The sequence below is a fragment of the Ostrinia furnacalis genome, unplaced genomic scaffold (assembly GCF_004193835.3).
Source record: "Ostrinia furnacalis isolate ACB-3 unplaced genomic scaffold, ASM419383v2 OfSCF7067, whole genome shotgun sequence".
In the NCBI taxonomy this organism is placed as follows: domain Eukaryota; kingdom Metazoa; phylum Arthropoda; class Insecta; order Lepidoptera; family Crambidae; genus Ostrinia; species Ostrinia furnacalis.
This window is the reverse complement of record NW_021137306.1, coordinates 473,552-487,860: the sequence shown is the minus strand read 5'-3', so window position 1 is coordinate 487,860 and position 14,309 is coordinate 473,552. Positions and strand designations below refer to the sequence as shown.

General features: G+C 39.8%; 2 protein-coding genes across 3 annotated transcripts; one reads left to right on the top strand and one right to left on the bottom strand.

The window, feature by feature from the left end:
- The first annotated feature begins 5,621 nt into the window (after positions 1 to 5,621).
- LOC114363355 (zinc finger protein 41 homolog) lies at positions 5,622 to 8,817 on the top strand. Its single transcript, XM_028319042.1, has 3 exons — positions 5,622 to 5,784; positions 6,720 to 6,878; positions 8,375 to 8,817. The coding sequence occupies exons 1-2, from the start codon at positions 5,757 to 5,759 to the stop codon at positions 6,857 to 6,859; spliced, it is 168 nt and encodes a 55-aa protein (XP_028174843.1). The 5' UTR covers positions 5,622 to 5,756; the 3' UTR covers positions 6,860 to 6,878; positions 8,375 to 8,817.
- A 1,089-nt stretch (positions 8,818 to 9,906) lies between these two features.
- Positions 9,907 to 12,083, bottom strand: Pcna (proliferating cell nuclear antigen). Of its 2 annotated transcripts, none has more exons than XM_028319041.1 (7): positions 11,973 to 12,083; positions 11,616 to 11,732; positions 11,413 to 11,519; positions 11,163 to 11,320; positions 10,943 to 11,059; positions 10,539 to 10,714; positions 9,907 to 10,191 (listed from the first exon to the last, which is right to left on the bottom strand). In XM_028319041.1, the coding sequence occupies exons 2-7, from the start codon at positions 11,727 to 11,729 to the stop codon at positions 10,081 to 10,083; spliced, it is 783 nt and encodes a 260-aa protein (XP_028174842.1). In that variant the 5' UTR covers positions 11,730 to 11,732; positions 11,973 to 12,083; the 3' UTR covers positions 9,907 to 10,080. The 2 variants fall into 2 exon arrangements, with proteins under 2 accessions (XP_028174842.1, XP_028174841.1); XM_028319040.1 differs by having other exon boundaries at positions 12,000 to 12,072.
- Positions 12,084 to 14,309: the final 2,226 nt, after the last annotated feature.

Below are 14,309 nucleotides of genomic sequence, written 5' to 3'. Positions count from 1 at the left end.
CATGTTGATGCCCGATTTAAAGAATGTTGTAACCGTCAAGGGAATCACTTGGACGATGTATATTATAAAAAGTTCATTTAATTTCCTTTAAATCCAATTTTAAAGTGTACATCCAGAAGAAAACTTAAAGAACCGACAACTAATGCATGTGGGTGAAACTATAAAACCGCAAGATACCTTGATGTTCTACGGAATTTAATATCAAAATGTGACTAAAGTCAGCTCTATTAATAGGTCTACCATAATTCCTAGATATTCTGAAAGCGATAGACTCATACCAAAGTCCTTGAATATTCTCAGAGTCCTTTTTAATCTGTCAGTGTCACCTCAACCGAACTGTCTACACCACAGGAATATTCCCCAAACTCGGTAATACAATTTTGGTAAAGATTTTGTCATAATAAGATATTACAATTTGCCATTTTGACGTGAAAGGAAACTTTCTCGCGAGTTTCATGTACAGTTCACTCTTCGAGAGTTATATTCGTAGATAAGTTGGTAGGTGAAAAAAGTTGGGAATTTCTTTGGAAATTATGATAGATTTTATCATTGGAACGTTTAAAGGACGTAATCCGGTGTTCAAAAACTTCACAAAATTCAATGGAAATTATTTTAGTTATTCCATTAAAAACTTAGTAGACATTTTCGTAAATTCAAGGAACAGAAACAGAGGTAGGTATATTTTTATGTAGGTATAGTTATTTAATTTTTAACGTAAAGAGTTGCATTTCAAACTAATTTGAGAAACGGGTTTAATTCCAGCCTTAGGTAGTTCGATTTTTTCAAGTCACATATTTATAATTTTCAAATTATTATATGTATTAGTACAAACTTTTTTAGCTCTAATACAATTTTAAGTCTATCCACAATTATTAATCCACAAGTAAGATCTACTTAAATGTTTATAATAATACAAAGAAGAATTCACACGTGTGCGTCCATTTACAAATTAACGACTCATTAATTATTTATTTCGACCCAAAACATTCTTTATCTTCATCATTATTTCATTATGCCGGCCTTTCCCTATCCCAACCTTTATCTGCTGTATTAAAATTTAATGTTGATTAAATAAATTAAGGTTCTGTTTAAAATATATTTAAGAATTCACGTATTAACTTTTCAACCCCGTGGTTGGTGATACTTGACTTTTAAAACGAATTAAATTTTTGCAAATAGGCTTTTCAAAAGCCTTAAAATCAAAACATGTTGATCGATTGGTAGCGGCCTGCGTCCAGCTCTTCCGTATAATGTCGTTGGGGGTGATTTAGATACACCCTAATGTAAGGAATCTAAATTTTGCTTTGAACGTCAATTCCCTGGCCACCCTGTTAAAATATTACTCGTACTCAACCACGCATCAAATACCTAAGTAAACGCGCGTAGTTATCTCAACAACTGTCAAAATTTGCTCTCAATATAAAATAATAATAAACCAAAGCTTCACTCTTAACACCTAAAACGTGTACTATTCCCAAATTGCGTGATATCCCGGCACTCCTTGCAAATGCTTCTCTCACCTCCAAAATATTGTTCTGATTAGCCGTTCCCGACTTATATTCCTCGGGAACAAGCTCCGCATGCATAATTCTTTGCAATTTATTTGACTGGCAACACCAGGAGTCGGGATTCGCGAATAAACAAGAGCCACAGGTGCGGAGAGGCGAAATTAAATACGCAATGTTCTAAGTATTGAGGTACATAAATATTCGCCCTTTAATTTGGGAGTGTTATACTGTGTGCCTACCATGAGTTTACGTTAGGTGAGCTCGCTAGCGAATACGTCAAAAAATTATATGAAGATTTTATTTCTTGAAAGTAGCCGCTAGGGGCGCTGCACAATATGTCATACATTTAAATGTCATTTTTTTATGCAGTCGCTAGCGAGCACACCTAACGTAAACTCATGGTAGGCACACTGAAATATTTGGGTGTGTCGAGAAATCTTTTGCAGTACTTTTGTATATATTTACTTACTCGCAGAGCTAATGGCCGATAAAGCAGGAATGTTCTGGAGTAGCGACCACGGGTCGGAAGACGTAGTATGGGCAGGCCCCCTACTAGGTGGACTGATGATCTGGTGAAGGTCGCGGGTGGTGCTGGAAGCGGGCGGCGCCACCGTCGTTGTAGAAATCCTTGGGGGAGGCCTTTGTCCAGCAGTGGATATAATATTTGGCTAAAACGAACGATCTACATGTTGTAGGCACTGTACTGTACTGTACTGTATTGATAATCTAGTGCTTATAAGTCCAAAGTATGTAATATAGTCACCAAACAAACCTTTATTACAAGAAAAGCATTACATTTTTTTTCAAGTAAAATAACATGCATCTTATAATATGAGTTATGAAAGGCCTACCTAGTGGAGCGAATTAGAAAAACGAGGCTCTTCAGCTGAACAATAGTGCCAAATGACGTAGAAAGAACTGATAGAGAACGGTCATTCATTCAGTGAATGAACGAACGAACTGGGTAGAAGTATCACTAAATACACATGCTTTCATGAGAGATTAGATTTGGCTTAATTTATAACATTAAAGTACAGTTACATGATCATAAAAATTAAATGTCATGATTATAAGCATGCTTAAAGCACACACAAATGCTAGTAAGTAGCTCTTGCTAGTTTGGGACTATTCTCACCTTTCGTTCCTACCACTGCAACTCCTGTGTAGCCAGGATCTACAGCTTGAGAGCCATAAAAACCCAACCAGTGAAGGTCAAGTTTGTCCCGGGGGAAAATTAAACTGACATTGGACCCGCAACGAAATTAATCAGAAGAACATAGGAGTTCGACAAACTAAGGTTTAATAACCTTTAAAAATGCTCTTGCTAATGGCATGTTTTCTTGCTAGTAATGTGTCTGTGTAACTGTACCCTTAGAACCCATATGGCCATATAAATCATTAGACAGATACTCTATATGTGTTGCACACCACAAAAAACTGACCAAAGAAATTAGAAACTGAAACACAAAGGCGGTCCTTTAGCTAGGAAGCGATATCTACCAGACAACCCAGGAAGAGAACAATAAAATTTATTGATATCGATTCAATCACAGAGCACAATCTAAATTGGGATTGAATTCCAGTTTTAAACGTTGTTTGGTAATACGAGCCTGAGGAAATGTGAATCAGAGGAAAATGCGACCATTTTGCGGATTTACTAATACGGCCGCCAGAGGTCACCGTCTTCCTTATATATAGACTCTAGGGATCCTTTATCAAGTTGAATTTATAGTTCATTGGATAGTTCGAATCTTGTAGTATGCTAGGTACCAACCATTTTTCAGTAATAAGTATTTAGTCCATTATCTATACTAATATTATAAAGAGGTAAAGTTTGTGTGTTTGTATATTTGTTAAATTGTAAGGGGTAATCTCGGGATCTACTGAACAATTTTAAAAATTCTTTCACCAATAGTAAGCCACATTATTGCTGTGTGTCATAGGTTATTTATGAAATACGAAAAATTCCACGCGGGCGAAGCCGCGGCCGGAAAGCTAGTTTATAATAATCCTTATAACGACTACAACAGAATGGAAACACATTTAAATAACAACTGCTTTTACATGAGAATCGAATGACGCGTCATTTCGTCCAATCTTATAACTAAAACGACGTTATGTATCTATTTCTACTTTATTTGTTATTTTAAAGTCAACAAAATGCTCAGGTTACATACTTATTTACTTACCAAAAATGTGCCTATTTGTAAAACCATTTTGCCAGCTGTTGCCTACAGGCACTAAGCCTAAGCACTAGGAAATGGTTCCGCTGAGTGGCTGAAGGGCGGCATATTAGGGCGGCTTGTTGACCTCTCCCGATCCGGGTATGTTCAGTTATTTGTACAGGGCGGGTAGAATGTGAGTGATGAGCCAGGCGAGGTAATCTGTACCGACCTTGTGACGTTGTGTTATGTAATTGAAAAGTGGGAAAATGAAAATTTCTGCGTAAGTAAGTCATCATCAACAGCCCTTTACAGTCCACTGCTGGACTATGAGCCTCCTCCACTATAGTGGAGGGTTTTGCCATAATCTCCACGCTTGGCAGGCGGGTTGGAGATCGCAGTTTAAAAGATTGATGTTTTTCAGAGAGCGCTGCTGCCCATTCTCTGTTTGATGTGTAGTCCCTAAGTCGCCTCTTACGACACCCGCGGGAAGAGTAGGGGTTGGTGACAAATGTATTCTACTCTGCCGTCACCACACGGCTAGTAAGTAAGTACCTTCGTGTAAATGAAAAATCTTGATCGTTTTGACTACGAATAATCTGACAAAAATTACTTGCATTTTGATATTTACCATCATAATTTTGTAAACAGAAATAACAATAAATTCTATACTCTTCTATTGTATTATATTGTATTTTATATTATACTAGAGACCTGCCCCGACATCGTACGGGTGCTAAGTATACATATAAACCTACCTCGTGAATCACTCTATCTATTAAATAAAACCACATCAAAATTTATTGCGTAGTTTTAAAGGTCAAAACAGACAGGGACAGACAGCGGAAAGAGACTTTGTTTTATATTATNTGAAACACTTTTTCACAATTTTCACACATTTCTACATAACCTGTTAAAAATTTTCCGGTGATAAAAAAATAGTGGTGTATACAGGGTGTTAGGTAAATGGGTATATGAGCCGACACTAGCCCATGTTATCATGGTCATATAAATGGTATGGTGAAGTCAGAAATTTGATATCATCATTTTATTTTTTTTAATTTTCATACAAAATAAATTTTATAAAGTCAGATTTGTATGAAAATTAAAATTTACCTATCACCCTGTATACAGGGTGTTAGGTAAATGGGTATATGAGCCGGCACTAGCCCATGTTAACATGGGCATATAAATGGTATGGTGTAGTCAGAAAATGGATATCTTTATTTTAATTTTCAAACAAATTGGATTTTATAAAATTTATTTTGTATAAAAATTTAAAAAATAAAATGATATCAAAATTCTACGTGCTCACGGACCAGGCTTTAGATGATCTAGCTAGAGCAGTCGCCCGCCGAAAGGTTGTGGGTTAGTACATTCCTACCCTAGGCATATCGACTTTTTCAAGTGTATTTTTTTAGGTTGAGATGGGATTCGTAGAGCAAGCGAAAATTCGCGGGTTCAAGTCCCACCTGTATCTTAATCGCTTCATGGCTTACTTATTTATAAGTCTAATTTAATATTTTATCTATAATAGTAATTATTATAATTAATCCTCCTTTCTCTAACCTGTCTTCTTAGTTATAATAACCTAAACTAATTATACTTACTAACTGCTAATTTCTTACATTTTCTTACCTAACTTTCCTAACATAAGTCCTAATGTGTACTAACATAGCTGAAACCTGATTGTTATGTATGTGGCTAATTCTAGACAGACGAACATCAAGTCACAAACTTACCGCATTCCGATGTATATTTTATTTTAAGCTTGTGTGTCACCTTTTATTTATTACACCCGCTACACTCATGATAATCACTTCAGTTATGTTGAAAAATTCTAGAATGCTTTGTTATTTGGAAATTTGCACAAAATTGTTATTGGTTATCTAAAACAAAGCATTCTTACCTTGTGATTGTCTTTATAAAATTATGATTCTGTTCTAAAGTGATTTGATGTCGGTCTTGTCTAGAATTGGCCCTTTCAAACAACAGTGCCCCACCAAAACGTCACAATCGTTTCACAGACGGCGCGCAAAACAAGACTTGCTCGCACTGCAAGAAGACCTTTCCCTCCAACGCCTCCATGCTCATTCATATGCGCACGCACACAGGTTAGTATCGTCGTGATATAATAATACACACACCAATACAGTTTTAGTTATTTAAAAAGAGCTGATGATTTTGAGAGGCCTCAATAGATCTTTATAAATTAAAATGTCGACTGGTTCATCCAGGAAGAAGAGCAGTCGCTCGGCAAGCGAATGGTCGTGGGTTCGATTCTCGACTTGGGCAGTTAGATTTTTTCAAGTTATAAATTATAGCTATGAAGAATAACAAAATGAGAAAAAACCGGACCATTCCTTCAAGAGCTACAATGCCACACGACTAGGCAGACTTTTAACACCCTATTTTTTTTTCATAAAAGCAAATGTTCCACAAAACTGCATGCCTGTGATTGGTCGTGTTTCAAAGTGAGATCATTTTGAAGTTAATCGACGCGAACTTTTAAATTACATCAAAACTCGACAACACTTACGCCCGTATTCACAATCGATACTTGCTTATGTGAAGCAGAAAATCGAACGCACAGCACAGCGTTGAATAGAGCTCTGTGATTGGTTCATGTGTCACCCTGTGCGTCCACGCGCACTGCGAGACCTCATAGTAATGTTTGTGAATACGGGTGTTACACTACAGCATAAAATCGTTCGTTCGTTTCAGCCAAATGACGTCCACTGCTGGACAAAGGCCTCCCCCAAGGTTTTCCACAATGAACGGTCCTGCGCTGCCCGCATCCAGGCTCTTCCCGCGACCTTTACCAGATCGTCGGTCCACCTAGTAGGACGCCCGCCCACGCTACGTCTGTGGTCGCCACTCGAGAACTTTCCTGCCCCAACGGCCATCGTCTCTACGAGCTATGTGCCCCGCCCACTGCCACTTGATTTTAGCAATTCTGCGAGCTATGTCGGTTACTTGCCTACCTGCGGATCTCCTCATTTCTGAGGGGAAACTCCGAGCATAAAATATAAATAATAAACTATTCCAGGCGAGCGGCCCTTCGTGTGCGGGCTGTGCAACAAAGGCTTCAACGTGAAGTCGAACCTGCTTCGGCACCTGCGCACGCTGCACGACCAGCTCGTCAGCGCCGACGAGCCCGGGCCCTCCGACGTCAAGCGCGAGTCCTGAGCCAGGGGAGGGGGGGCAGGTGAGCGCTACTTTCTATAGGAAAGAAAGAAAAACATTTATTTGGTTCCAACTTAAAATATAACACAACAGATAACAAAAAGCAAGTACAAGTTAGAACCAAAATTGGCCACCGCTCAGCATGGGTCATGCTCTGGAGTAGAAAATAAAACCCAGAACATGACGCTGTTATTCTGCGGTGACCATCTTTGGAGAGCCCAAGGGAAGCGTGGGGGTACCCAGCTTCTGGCCCAAGAGAAGCATAGGGGTACCCAGCTTCTGGCCCAAGAGAAGCATAGGGGAACCCAGCTTCTGGCCCAAGAGAAGCATAGGGGTACCCAGCTTCTGGCCCAAGAGAAGCATAGGGGTATCCAGCTTCTGGCCCAAGGGAAGCATGGGGATACCCAGCTTCTGGCCCAAGAGAAGCATAGGGGTACCCAGCTTCTGGCCCAAGAGAAGCATAGGGGAACCTGCTCCGGCACCTGCGCACGCTGCACGACCAGCTCGTCAGCGCCGACGAGCCCGGGCCCTCCGACGTCAAGCGCGAGTCCTGAGCCAGGGGAGGGGGGGCAGGTGAGCGCTACTTTCTATAAGCATCTTTTTGATACGCTCTTAATGGCTAACTAACGTGGTTCACGTGTGCAATTTTGAGAACCCCTGTCTTAGGCCCGTTTTCACCATCAATCCCAAATTTTCAAGTGACCCCTATGGTAACAAATAACAGGAATTTTGTTTAATAGGGGTCACTTAAAAATTAGGGATAAGTAACTAGGGTTCTCAAAATTGCATACGTGAACCACGTTGGTTAGCCAGTAAGAGCGTATCAAAAACATTATCTAAGCCAGGGTTTCAAACTACAAGGGCTCGCCATTGATCGTTACGTCACGAGACTATAAAAACTTTGCATACAAATCGAAAAAATAAAAGCTAGCGGCACGGGACGGTGTGCACTCGGGAAGCATGGGGTACCCAGCTTCTGGCCCAAGAGAAGCATGGGGTACCCAATTTCTGGCCCAAGAAAAGCACGGGGGTACACAGCTTCTGGCCCAAGAGAATCACGGGGGTACCCAGCTTCTGGCCCAAGAGAATCACGGGGGTACCCAGCTTCTGGCCCAAGAGAATCACGGGGGTACCCAGCTTCTGGCCCAAGAGAAGCAAGGGGGTACCCAGCTTCTGGCCCAAGAGAATCACGGGGGTACCCAGCTTCTGGCCCAAGAGAAGCACGGGGGTACCCAGCTTCTGGCCCAAGAGAATCACGGGGGTACCCAGCTTCTGGCCCAAGAGAATCACGGGGGTACCCAGCTTCTGGCCCAAGAGAATCACGGGGGTACCCAGCTTCTGGCCCAAGGGAAGCATGCACCCAGCTTCTGGCCCAAGGGAGACATGGGGGTATCCAGCTTCTGGGAAGCAATCTGATCTGGGGAGAGGCTACTCAGGTTTTAGGATCCCCTGCTCATTAGACATTTAAAAACGAAAGATGAAGGAACAAACTTGCTCAAATGCATCATATTGTTGCAGGAAGAGGACGCGTCCGTAGAGGCGCGTACGCACCGGCGATGACGGCGGCGAGCCGGCGCGCGGCCGAGCGCAAGGCGGCGGCCGCCGACCCCGCCGCGCCGCGCCGGCAAAGCTACTCGCTGTTCCTCAAACAGCGAGCGGTGCTCTTCTCTGCCAAGAAGTGGAAACAGTGAACGTGACACCCGGCACGCTGCGGTTAAGTTCGGTTCGGTTTTGTTTGTAACGTAGGTGGGTAATGCTGGACGAGTTAGTTATCTTAAAAACACTCCAAGATTACAGTAATGCAGTATCGAGCGTTCTTCAGTAAAATTGAGACGGATGGCGACATTTTTTTAATGCCATTGAGTGAAGTACGGCCAACTAGCAGCGATACAAAAGGTCGAGTTGACAATATATTCTGTCTCTTCCCATCTTATGTATTTGTCGTAATGTCTCGTTCTTCCGCCAAAATATGTCAAAGTCAGACGGGTTCACCCATGACATTGGGTTTATTTACATTTGGTATCGCTTCTCGTTGGCCGTACCTTATTTTAAAGCTCGTACAGCCAGCGTCAAATAGTTCGCGACACCCAAAGTAGATTAAGGTTGTGTTGTCAACTTTTTGACCACTTTGGGTGTCACGAACTATTTGACGCTGACTGTACATTTTGCATGCGCGATCACCGTCTTATTCGGAGACACTCCTATGGAGAAATTTACTCGGTACCCAAATGGCCGCGATCTGTAGCCATCCGTTTGGCCTTATGATGTCTCATTCAATGAAAACATATCTTCAGTCTAGTTAGAAGTAAATATTTTCGTAAAGTTTGCTTCAGTCGTCCAGCGAGGCTCACTTGCGTTTTATTGTCAATTGGTTTGACGTCAAAATGTAGCGATGTCGGGTAAATAATGTTCGTTCTGTCACTTCGTATCCTGCTCCACCCTCCTTTAGTATTTTTATTCACTTATTCCTTTAGTACTTATTTAGAATTATATTTTTTATAATCCCCCTAGTTATACTTTTAAGGTATTTGACTTGAAGACTAGTCAATATAATAATAATAATAGAGTATGTTTACAATATAGTCATGTGATTTTATTCAATGATGATAATGATTGACATAGTTTTGTGGCTCGAGTTCAAATACTCAGCATTTGCACTTTTTCTTACAAATAATTAATATTACACATTGTATGAATGACTGCTCCTAGTCATGTATTTATTGATAATGCAGCTTCAAGAGTTGCTAATACATTCCCTTTAAGTGTTTATTCTGTGCATGGAGTTGTAATAATATTTATTTATGAGTATGTATGTACCTATATCTAAATAAGATTTTACTTAAGAATTTGACTCTATGTTTACATTCCATTTGGTTTAGAAGAATGTTTATTTTATGGCAAAGTGAATTATAGTAATTTGGTTTGATTCTTAATTTATTATACTCATGTATAACATGGAAAATATAATTTGTACTATTTTGTAATGATAAGTATGTCTGTGAAAATAAATGATTCGGAACTGAAACTGGGTTTCATTGATAAGTCAATAGTTAGTTATTAAAAATAGGTTTATTTCCTTCTGCTTTCATTGTTATCACAATTTTTATGTAATACACACAGTGTACAGAATAGAAAGTATAGCATAACGAAAACGAAACATAATTATTACGAATGGCCTTAATATTATGACATGATAGTAGTACAAAAAGATCAAAATTATGTATTCAACTGTCTTCTTCTTCGATTTTCGGTGCTAGGTAGTAACGAATGTGCCCAATATCCTGGATGCGGTATTCTACCACTAGTGGTACATCAGCTGACATAGATAACTGAACCTGTAAGAAAGAGAATGATAAGAATTTTGAAAAAATACAAATAGTAACACGGGCAATAACGGTCAACAGCATGAGGTAAGCTCCAGGGCACCTTGAATAAGATAATGTAGTCAACCACTTATTCACCTCTGATGTTATGGTAATGAAATGGTTAACTGGGGATAGCAATGGCATTACTAAATACTGCCAAAAATAAAAGATAAGCTGTAGAGAACCCTGATTAAGAGAGGCCAGTCTACCATTTGTTCAACATAGACATTATGGTAAAGAAATGGTTGTTTGGAGACAGTCTTCTGAAAATTTTAATGATTAAAAAGTTTCTTCAACATTATTATGGTAATAATTACCTGTGGACTTAATGATGTGGCTTTCGTGAAGTAGTTGAGATACTGGCACGAGAAGGTGAGGGTGACTGGCTCGTCCATCTCAATGACCACAGCCTCCTCCTCCTTGTCAATGGAAGCAGTCTGGGCCAACTTGATGTTTGCTGATCCAATGTCTCCTGATGCTGAGAATTTTACGCCTAAAAACAAGAATTGGCTGTTAGATAGGTCTTTAACTACTTTAAAGTTTAGTCTTCTTCCATAAAATTGATAAATTAAAAGTAAAACCTGTAAAAGATAAGATAGTAAAAGTATGAATGGTAAAATAAGACATCATCAATAAGCCAGATAAAACAATATGCACTGATTAGCAAAAACTGCAAGATACAATAAAGGAAACTCAAACAAGTTATGATATTCCAACTGACCTTCTTTTGTGCAAGATATGACCATGGACTCTCCAAACTGGGACAGATCACGACAGATTCTGGCAAATTCAGCACTTGGCAGACGAATTGTACAGCTGTACTCTGTCTCAGGAATGCCTACAAAAAAACTTATTACCATTAGTCATTACAGAACAGACACGGAGCAAAAACTAAGCACATTCTCAACTTCATATTGAAGTCTTTATTTAACAATGTTTACCTAAGTGCTCAAGATCCAAATTCATGAGTTTCATTTCATAATCTGACACTTTTTCTTGGTTGGGGCTCTCAAATACAAATGTGACAGTGTCTGCATTGTCCTGTGCCTTCATTGTGACAGTGTCTTTGTCCCCAGCGCACTTGAGAATCTTGGACATGCTGAAAGATACATAGAAGGTAGTTATTATAGATATAACTTTAGATCTAAGGAAGAAAATGTTTGCGGTCAAGACTGCATTATAAAAACTTACCTTCCTAAATTCATACCCATGGAAATGTTTCTATCACATCTGTATTTATCAAAACCATCTGCTCGTAGCGAGAGTGACACAAGAGATACGTGAGAGTTGTCCATAGCCTGCAAACATTTTAATTTAGCGGTAAATAAATACCATCATCAACAATGAGGTTATGTTATAAAATATGATCAACAGGTAATGGGCTAATAACTTACCTGTAATTGTATTCCATTGTCGTCACAATCAAATGTGGCTTGAGTGAGGAGATCTTTTATAGCTTCCAAGACCTTCTTGAGGATGGAGCTACGCAGAAGTCTGGCTTCGAACATTGTCTGAAGATTAACAATTATACTGTTAGAAATCCGTGAATAATACAATAAATGCTTAGATTATGTACATTAGATAACAATAAAACGGAACTAATAGTAAAATAGGCGGTAATATCAGGAATATCAACGCCCAAACGAGTAACGGAAAGTGAATATCAGTCGACCTCTAAAATCCAGTCTGAACATGGAGGTGTTTAATTAAATAGTATCTGGAAATAGCAATATGGAAGTAAAAACACTTACGATTGATTAAATTAGGAGAAAACTCACAAAAAGCACAGTAAATAACCGAGAGAAACAAGACAAGACGCGTTCCAGTCGCTGACCTCCACAATTTGACAACTGGCAGCGGGAAATATTTGGCGCGAAATCCATTGCTGTCAGGCACCTGTCAATATGATTTTTTAATAGGCAAAGGCAACTAGTTTTATAAATCAAACAGTNTGTCAAATGGGATGTAAACTGAGATACCCACAAAAAAAAATATATCCTCAACTAACAGTGCGTAAACTGGCATCACCGTACGTGATACTACATAGTTCTTATTTCTAATCTCTTCGGACAAAGCCCTCGCATAATTATGATAGAACTTCACTTTTTAAGTTCGTTTAATCATTAAATACCTAACAGGACCAAAGTGACCGACATAGCTCGCAGAATTGCTAAAACCAAGTGGCAGTGGGCGGGGCACATAGCTCGCAGAGACGATGGCCGTTGGGGCAGAAAAGTTCTCGAGTGGCGACCACGGGCTGGAAGACGTAGCGTGGGCAGGCCTCCTACTAGGTGGACCGACGATCTCGTAAAGGTCGCGGGAAGAGCCTGGATGCGGGCAGCGCAGGACCGTGCATTGTGGAAAGCCTTGGAGGAGGCCTTTGTCCAGCAGTGGACGTCATTTGGCTGAAACGAACGAACGAACGAACCTAACAGGAATTTCGTTTTCACCAACACATAAGGGACACCTTAGGCCTTATGGGATCACTTTAAAACAGGGGCCCANAAAACCTTGGGGGAGGCCTTTGTCCAGCAGTGGACGTCATTTGGCTGAAACAACGACCGCATACGTCCAAAATGAATACAGCCCTGGACTGTATCAGACGACTACAAATAAGAGACTTGGATTATGAAATCCCTAATTTCAGTCCTAATTAGTAGAACCAACATTCTATAAGCTGTAAGCTCACTGAATCTCCACCTTTTATGTACTAGATATTATTACTAAAAAGCCAAAGGTAACGAGCTACGCCATTAGCCACCGTATGAAACTTTCTACATGCAGCTTTGAATTAGCTCGGAGCTTTTGTGATCAATTTAATTCCATACAAAGTTACTTTTATTTGTACCTAGTGGAAAGCTCCAACTAGTAATATGCTTGACGGTTAAATATTGGTTATCGATAAGTACGAATATTTTATGTACGTGATGTATAACGAGATTCAAGTAGAAAGTAGATAAGTTCATTTTTATTAGTGTGGACTATGCGATTATGGCTATTCCTCTTTCTGCCTTTTACCAAATTAATATAGAACAGGGTATTTGCAAATTAGTTGCATTTAATTGGGTAAGATCATTTTAATGAAACCCTATTGAATGTATCGATGATCTCTACTTTACAAAATTTATTTTCTTTCTTTTTCTCTTGATAGTCAAGTCAACGAACTCACAACATCACTAGTTCCATGTGAGTTTATTTAAAGGGATTCTATAAATAGTTGTTCGAAACCATTACTTACCTCAAACGTTGTGTACTTGCAGTAATTACCTACTCGTATTTTGTTTTAATTTACTTACGTCTAATTTAGTTGACTGTCTTTTGACGTATTCACTTTGAGCACCCGCCCAAATAGCCCTCGCGCGAACAGAACCTGGCCTATTCCACTTAGCATCTATAGATATAAAAATCCACGAAATATCGATAGGTGCTCTAAGTGGAATACGTCTGTCATTTCTTTTTTTTTAATTGGATTGGCTAATTACAATTTAGCTTTCTAATATTGATACGAAAGAATAAACATCCTTTGTAGTAATTTAAACCTTTATTATTATTTAGAATTACCTTATTTACGTGAAATACCCATTCTATGTATTTTTTCATCATCATCATCATTTCAGCCATAGGACGTCCACTGCTGAACATAGGCCTCCCCCAATGCTTTCCATGTTGATCGATTGGCAGCGGTCTGCGTCCAGCGCTTCCCTGCTACCTTTACGATGTCGTCGGTCCACCTTGTAGGTGGACGTCCCACGCTGCGTTTTCCGGTACGCGGCCTCCATTCCAGAACCTTTCTGCCCCATCGGCCGTCAGTTCTGCGTACTATGTGCCCTGCCCATTGCCACTTCAGCTTGCTAATCCGTCGGGCTATGTCAGCGACTTTGGTTCGTTTACGGATCTCCTCATTTCTGATTCGATCTCGCAAAGAAACACCAAGCATAGCCCTCTCCATAGCACGCTGTGCAACTTTGAGCTTCTGTATAAGGCCTATAGTGAGAGGCCACGTTTCCGAGCCATAAGTTATCACTGGTAACACAACATGTATTTTTTAATGGTCTTTAAACTTCACTCTTAATGAAAGTCAAACAATA